The sequence below is a fragment of the Muscardinus avellanarius genome, assembly GCF_963383645.1.
Source record: "Muscardinus avellanarius genome assembly, chromosome: 3".
NCBI classification, from domain to species: Eukaryota; Metazoa; Chordata; class Mammalia; order Rodentia; family Gliridae; genus Muscardinus; species Muscardinus avellanarius.
This window is the reverse complement of record NC_137788.1, coordinates 16,545,857-16,552,982: the sequence shown is the minus strand read 5'-3', so window position 1 is coordinate 16,552,982 and position 7,126 is coordinate 16,545,857. Positions and strand designations below refer to the sequence as shown.

The 7,126-nt window shown below is 50.7% G+C and overlaps 1 protein-coding gene across 1 annotated transcript in view; it reads left to right on the top strand.

Annotated features, from left to right (window-relative positions):
• Positions 1-1,092: 1,092 nt before the first annotated feature.
• EIF4G3 (eukaryotic translation initiation factor 4 gamma 3) overlaps positions 1,093-7,126 on the top strand; it is a gene marked incomplete at both ends in the record, with an annotated part of 253,579 nt that continues 247,545 nt past the window's right edge. Inside the window, one exon of the mRNA XM_080692029.1 lies at positions 1,093-1,262. Within this exon, the coding sequence (XP_080548155.1) occupies positions 1,093-1,262 (170 nt within the window). The remainder of the gene's footprint in view (positions 1,263-7,126) is intronic.

Below are 7,126 nucleotides of genomic sequence, written 5' to 3'. Positions count from 1 at the left end.
GCTCAGGGCCAGGTCTGACAGTCATCGCTGCCTGGATCGCTCGTGATACCTGCGACTCCTTTGCGCTCGCCGCTACTGTGTGTCTGGGACAAGGTCCCAGCCGGGGGTGGGGGTGGGAGTGATGTTGGTGAGTCCAGCGGGGGAGGGGGGGACGGAGACTGACCGCGTGGCCCCGGGCACAGGGGCTGCCTGCCACAGGCGCTCTGGTCCTGCGGTAGGCTTTGGGGGGAATCCTTAAGGATGCTGAGATATGGCGATTACCACGCCCCCAGCCTCCTCGGAGGGATCCAGGCTGGGCCCTGTCCCGCCCGGCCAGGTGACCTTGGACGAGCCCCTTTCTCCCATTCTTGGGGAACGGGCTCTACATTCCATCTACCCCTGGGGGTCAGAGGTGGCGACACAATGCAGGTGCAGTGCGTCGTGCAGGTCTGGGGAGTGGCATCTATCAGCAGTCCGGCGGCGGGCGGGTGGGGTCGCGGCCTTTCCCCCCGGCTCTCTCCCCGGCACGCGGGACCGCACGCCCGGCCCTCGCCGGCCAGGCCTCGCCGGCCACTCCCGCCCGAGGCCCTCCGGAGACGCCCGAGCGCGCGCAGGCTCCGGAAGGAGCCGAAGGCGCTTCCCGGCCTCGGCTTCCGAGCGCGTCCGGAAACACCCGGAGCTTCCCGAGCGGCCGTCCTGCCGGGCTGCTGGAGGCGGCCGCAGCGCCATGTTGGATGCTCTGCTCGCTGGGTGAAGAGAATCCGCCGGCATCGCCCGAGCCCCGCCACCGAGGAGGGCGCCGCTTCCCCCGGGCAGGGGGACCGAGGCCCCCGCCGCCGGCCCAGGAGGATATTGCCGTGAAAGGTCCGGTCTCTGCGTCGCCCGCCCCCGCCGGCCCGCCCCCCCGGGTCGCGTTGTCACGGAGACCGGCGGCCGGTGGAGCCGGCCCGGGGCGGCCGCGGCGGGCGGCGGGCGTGTGCGGCCCCGGCCCGTGCGGCTCCGCCTCCTGCGGCCCCCCCGGCCCCCCCCGCGCCCCCGGCCCCCGCCCCCGCCCCGGCCCCCGCACCCCGGCGCGCCCGGTCCTCCCGGGGGGGTTGGTGGCTCCGCGTTGCCATGAGTTTACCGCAGAAACCGGCTCTGAAATCAGGCTCGGCGGCTGCGGCGGGGAGCGGACCCGGCTCCGGAGCGGCGGCGGCGGCGGCGGCGGTTCCGCCTGCTCACCCGGCGGCGGCGGCGGCGGCTCACCCGAACCTCAGGGCCCTGCAGACCCCGGCGCCCCAACAGTATCCTTTGCACCTCCCTGCCCGCCCGGCCCCGGCCCCGGCCGGATCTATGGGGGTTCCCGGACGGCAGCCTTGCGGGGGCCCCGGGACCCCGCAGCCCCCGGGAAGACCGTGCACGCCGCCCTGCCTCTGCAGCCCTGCCCTTTTCTATGGGGGGCCCGCGTCTCCCCTCGCCGCCGCCTCCTGTCACCCCCTCCCCTTCATTGGGCAGAATTTTGCTGCTGCTGGTGCTTGGGGCCATCCAACCCTGCAGGCAAGGCTTTTTTTTTTTTTTTTTTTTGATTGTGAGGATCACACTCTCCCGCTCCTCATCCCCCCTCCCCCGCAGCGGGGTCGTGGTGGGCTTCCCGAATTAGGAATATAGAATAAACTTGATGGGTAGATTTCTCGTTTAAAACACTGATCAGCTCGTTCCCCCCCTCCCCCCCCCCGAGGTAAGTTGGATTTTTCTCATCGACAGTGGAAATATTCAAAAAGCAGCCCTCCTACTCCCAACCTCCCCCCCTCCCCTCGGGGGGGCTAATGATTTTTAACATTTGGGGGGAGTTGTGATGTCGTTTGTGGCAGAATGCGATGTCAGGAGGAAATGTTACGCCGGACGCTTCCTTCCCTGGCTTTGACCTTTTTAAAGGAAGAGGAAGTTAACTGGCATTACCCATCACCCCCAAAAGTCTCACTTCTTGGAAGGCTTGTGCTAGGCTGAGTCTTTTTAAAGGACTTTAATTTGCCTTCCGTAGGCTTCACGTCCAGAGGTACCAGGGTTCCTGGTGACAGACAGCTCTGGCATTTAGTGCGTCTTAATTCTTGTTATTTGCTTCGTTGTAGAGTTTTGGACAGCTTTGATTGAAAAGTCTTGATGAGATATTTTGGGCTAAAACTAGCAGGTGAAGGTAAAGCATTGAATGGGTGAATTCCACGGAGAGGCAGAAAGGTGTTACATACCAGAGAGTAACATCTCACCATGCAGCCCTCCTTCCCGCAGCCCTTGTATTTGTGTGAATCGCTTAATAACTGGAGCTAATAGGTTGTGTTTCTGTGTCATTGGGAATTTGACTTTTAGAGATCGGATGTTCGGGGAAATAAGTAACTGGCGGTGAGGGCCACAGATTATTTCACAGTCTGTGGTTCGAGTCTTGTCTGTATCGATTACTTAGAGAGGGGAAAGTCATCTCCCTTCCAGAGTCATTTCAGGTCATTGTTTGGTTTCTGTCAAGTGCCATTTTCTCCTGTTCTTTAAATGTTGTTGGTCCACATTTTTCAATCCAGGCATTGTGGCGCAGAGGAAAGATGAATTCCATTCCAGTGTGATGTGTATGCTGATTTCATAATGTTTTCAGCCTGCACGGTTCTGTTCTATTGAGAATTGTTCACCGGTGGGACTGTTCAGTGTTGCTCACGGAAAACCTGCTTAGTTTTGATCAGCATCCCCAGGTGGCGGAGAAGGTTGGCTAGTTGGGCTATTTAAGGTAGAGTTCGGTGCCGGATCTTGTAAACATATCTATCTTCACTTTCTACTTTGTGAGTTTAAGTTCCTTTCGATTTGTTCTTTCTCCTTGATTGTCCATACTTGGATAAGACTGTAAGTTTCTCTACTATGCCCCCAGGTAAATTATTCGTTATTTTCATCTTTGAGCTGTTTCAGCAATTAAACAAATAAAAGGAAGCCCACGGTAGGTGTTACTGATGTAAGTGGGGACTGCAGTGCCGAAGTGTGACAGCGCTTGGTGAATTTGGTGGCTTATGTAGGCACAAAAGTCATTACCGTTGCTGCAATTTAATTTGCCTTTGAATAAAAGAAAGTTGTTAAAGATGGATACGTTTAAGAGGTTATTTCCACAGTTAATATAAACTGCCAGTAGTCTGTTAGGTGCTTCGTTTTATGTGGCTTTAGGTGTTTATTCTGCCTCATGGCATTGAAGCTGAAGCTAATTTTCCTCTTGATGTATTCTATAGCTCTTTTTTATCTTCTTGCTTTACTCACTGAGAGGTTACAATCGCCAAAGTATAAACACTTATATAAATAGTAAATGAGGTAGAGGTTACGGATTCATCAGAACTCACAGGTGGTGAAATGTTATCAACTGGTAAGAGAGAATTGGATTGAAATAAAGCAGCCCTGTTTTTCTGACCTGAGGGGACGTGGGGATTTGTATCTGACACGGTAAGCATCCTGTGATAATTCGATAACGTTGAGGCGTCCAGGAGTGCAGAGCAGACTTGCTTTTTCCACGGCTTGCGTGGGTCTCCAGTTCCTCAAACACGAATACAGTTGTTTGCATCAAATTAGTAAGTTCAGACGTCATCATTATTATTATTGTTACTATTATTGTTTGGTGGTGGTGCTTGGGATTGAACCTTAGGGGCATTCTACCTATGAACTACACCCACAACTCCATTTTGCTTATTTATTTATTTATTTTTGTGGTACTGGGGGTGGAACCCAGGGGCTTTCTACCTCCGGGCTACACTCCCAGACCTATTTTATACTTTATTTGGAAACAGGGTGTCACTAAGTTGCTGAGAGCCTCCCTAAATAGCTGAGGCTGGCTTCGAACACTTGCGAACCTCCCGTCTCAGCCTCCCAAGCGCGGGGATTACAAGCGTGCGCCACTACACCTGGCGGCTCCATTTTATTTTTAATATGGAAACAAGAGTCTTAACTAAGTTGTTGGTGGTCTTGCTACGTAACAAGGCTGGCTTTGAACCCGTGATCCTCCTGTGTCAGCCTCCGAAGTACTGGGATTACTGACTTGTACCATTATGCCCAGTTAAGATTTTTTTTTTTTCTCTCGGTACTAGGGGTGGAACACAGGGGCATTCTACCTCCGAGCTACACCCCCCAGCCCTGTTTTTTATTCTATATTTTGAAACAGGGTTCCACTGAGTTACAAAGGGCCTCACTAAGTAGCTGAGGCTGTCCGCGAACCAAGATCCTCCTGTGTCAGCCTCCCGAATGCCGGGATGACAAGCGTGCGCCACCACGCCCGGCTAAGATGTTATTTTAATCTGTAAAAATACTAGAAAGAGGTTTTCATGGCCCAGAGTCCTTTATTTGTACTTAGTGTTAAAGAGACAAATCAGAACTGAAGGGAAACGTTAGCAATAATGGATTTGAAAGGAAACTGGAATCTGCCTAGATAGACATCAGTTTTGCATGGCAGGGCCCTTAAGGCGATTGGCCTCTTTGCATTTTGTAGATGATGGGCCTGGCAGAGGGCAGCCTGGATCACGGGGGGCTGGAGGAAGAAAAACCCTGGTATGCAAAATGCTAAAAGCAGGGGAGAAAGATGCCGAGACATTTCATAACAAGCCAGTGTGAGGTTTATACTTTTTATGAAATTGGCACTTCAGAGTACTTACCTTGATCCTGGGTGTGGTGGTGCCCCCAGCCACTCAGGAGGCTTAGGCTGGTGCACTGCAAATCTGGGGCCAGTTGGGGCAATTTAAGTGAGACCTTATCAAAATAAAAAGGGCTGGGGAAAAGGAGGGTTGCTGAGGATGTATGTAGCTGAGTGGTACTGAGATCTGATCGCTTCAACTTCCCAATATGAATTTGAGAGAGGTTCTGTTGAGAATCTTATTTATTTATTTTGGTTGTATTTGGGGCATTCTACCTCTGAACTATACCTCACCCTTTTTCAGTCTTGCTAGGTGACTGAGAGTCTTGAGTCTGCAGTCCTCCTGTCTCGGCCTCCTAAGTACTGGGGTTCTAGGTGGGCACCACCACTGCGTCCAGCTTGTTGAGAATCTGAACAGTGTCTTTTTTTTTTTTTTTTTTTTTTTTACTGGGGTTTGAACCCACAAGGGCATTTACCTCTTAAGTTAAACCCCCAGCCCTATTTTTTGTTTTTATTTTGACACAGGGTCTCGATTGGTTGATGAGAGTATCATTATTTGCTGAAGCTGACCTACAATCTCTTGTCTCTGCCTCCCAAGTACTGACAATACAGATGTGTACCACCACACTGGGCCTAACAGGGACTTTTTTTTTTTTTTTTTTCCTTTGGTACTGGGGATGAAACCCAGGGGCATTCTACTAATAAGCTACACCCCCAGCCCTATTTTTTATTCTTTATTTCGAAACAGGGTCTCACTGAGTTGCAGACGGCCTCACTAAATAGCCGAGGCTGGCCATGAACAGTGTTCCTCCTGTCTCAGCCTCCCAAGTACTGGGATTACAAGCGTGCGCCACCATGACCAGCTCTAACCAATTTTTTTAACCCCTTTCTGTGTGACAACTGCTTTTCTTTCTTTTTTTTTTTTTCTTCCTCCCAGTAAACTTACATATCCATCTTTTTTTTTTTTTTTTTTTTTTTTGGTACTGGGAATTGAATCCAGAGGTATTCTACTGTTGAGCTACACCCTCGGCCAGATTTTATTTCTTATATGGAAACAGGGTCTCCCTAGCTAATCAGTGTCTCACTACTTGCTGAGGCTGTCCTCAAACCCGCAATCCTTCTGTCTCGGCTCCCAAGCACTGAGATTAAAGGTGTGCGCCACCACGCCCAGCTCCCGGCCCTCTTTTATTCTATTGTGAGATAGTGTCTCAGGAAGTTGCCCAGGCTGGCCTAAGACTGTCGTCCTCCTGCCTCATCCTCCCTACTAGATGGAATTATAGACATGTCCCACCACATTCACCTCAATTTTGACATTTTGATGAAAGTTGCAAAGACCCTCCTCTCTAAAGAAATCTGTAGCTGGGTGTGGTGGCTCACGCTTGTAATCCCAGCATTCCGGAGGCTGATATAGGCGGAGCGCCGTTCGAGGACAGCCTCAGGTACTTAGTGAGGCCCTTTGCGATGCAGTGAAACCCTGTTTCAAAATAAAGAAAAAAAAATAGGGCTGGGAGTGTAGAATGCCCCTGGGTTCTGTCCTCAGTACTGGGAGAAAAAAAAAAAAAGAAAAGAAAAAAAAGAAATCTGTATGCTAGGAGTAGTGGTACATGCCTATAATCTCAGGCTTGGAGGACTGAAGATTTGAGTCCTGCATTTTAATTTTGGAACAATACATTGTTTCAAATTAAAAAAAAAATTAAAAAGGGGGTGTAACTCAGTGGTGAATGCTTCTGGATTCAGTCCTTCATAACACACACATGGACATATAAAAACTGTCCATACATAGAAAATCTCTCTTATGTTTATAGGGGTTCTTGGGCCTCTTCCAAAAGCTTCGTTCTAAGCCAGGCCTGGTGGTGCACATTTATAATCTTAGTAGTTGGGAGGCTTAGATAGGAGGATTGCAGGTTGGTAGCTAACCCTCAGGAACTAATGAGGCCTTTGGCAACTTTGTGAGACCCTGTTTCAAAATAAGGGATAAAATAGGTCTGGGGGTATAGCTCAGAGGTAGAGTGCCCTGGGTTTAATCCCTGCTAACACACACACACACACACACACACACACACACACACACACACAGCCTAGCTCTATATTGAAACTGGCCATCCTTCGGATAATTCAAGATAAATGAGTTTAAATTCAGTTGCCCAAATCGTTCTTACTTAAACAGAACAGTGTTGTAGTCTGTTATGAATACACAGTGTTCTATGTATGTGGAAAGACTTGAGAGTCATTTCTCTCAGGACTGCCGACTCCTGGGGAATCTAGTTACTGTTCCGGGGCAGCCAGGTTGTTTGAGAAAATCAGACAAGCGCAGCATGCGGTGGTATACGCCTGTAATTCCAGTACTTGAGAGGGTGAGATAGGAGAATCAGAGGTTCAAGACCAGCCTCAGCAACTGAGTGAGACCCTGTTTACAAAAAGAAAAAAGGGGGTGGGGCTGTGGAGTGTAGCTCAGAGGCAGAATGTCCCTGGGCCCAGTAAAAACAGACAAGATAGGTGTCGTGGCACATGCCTGTAATCCCCGTA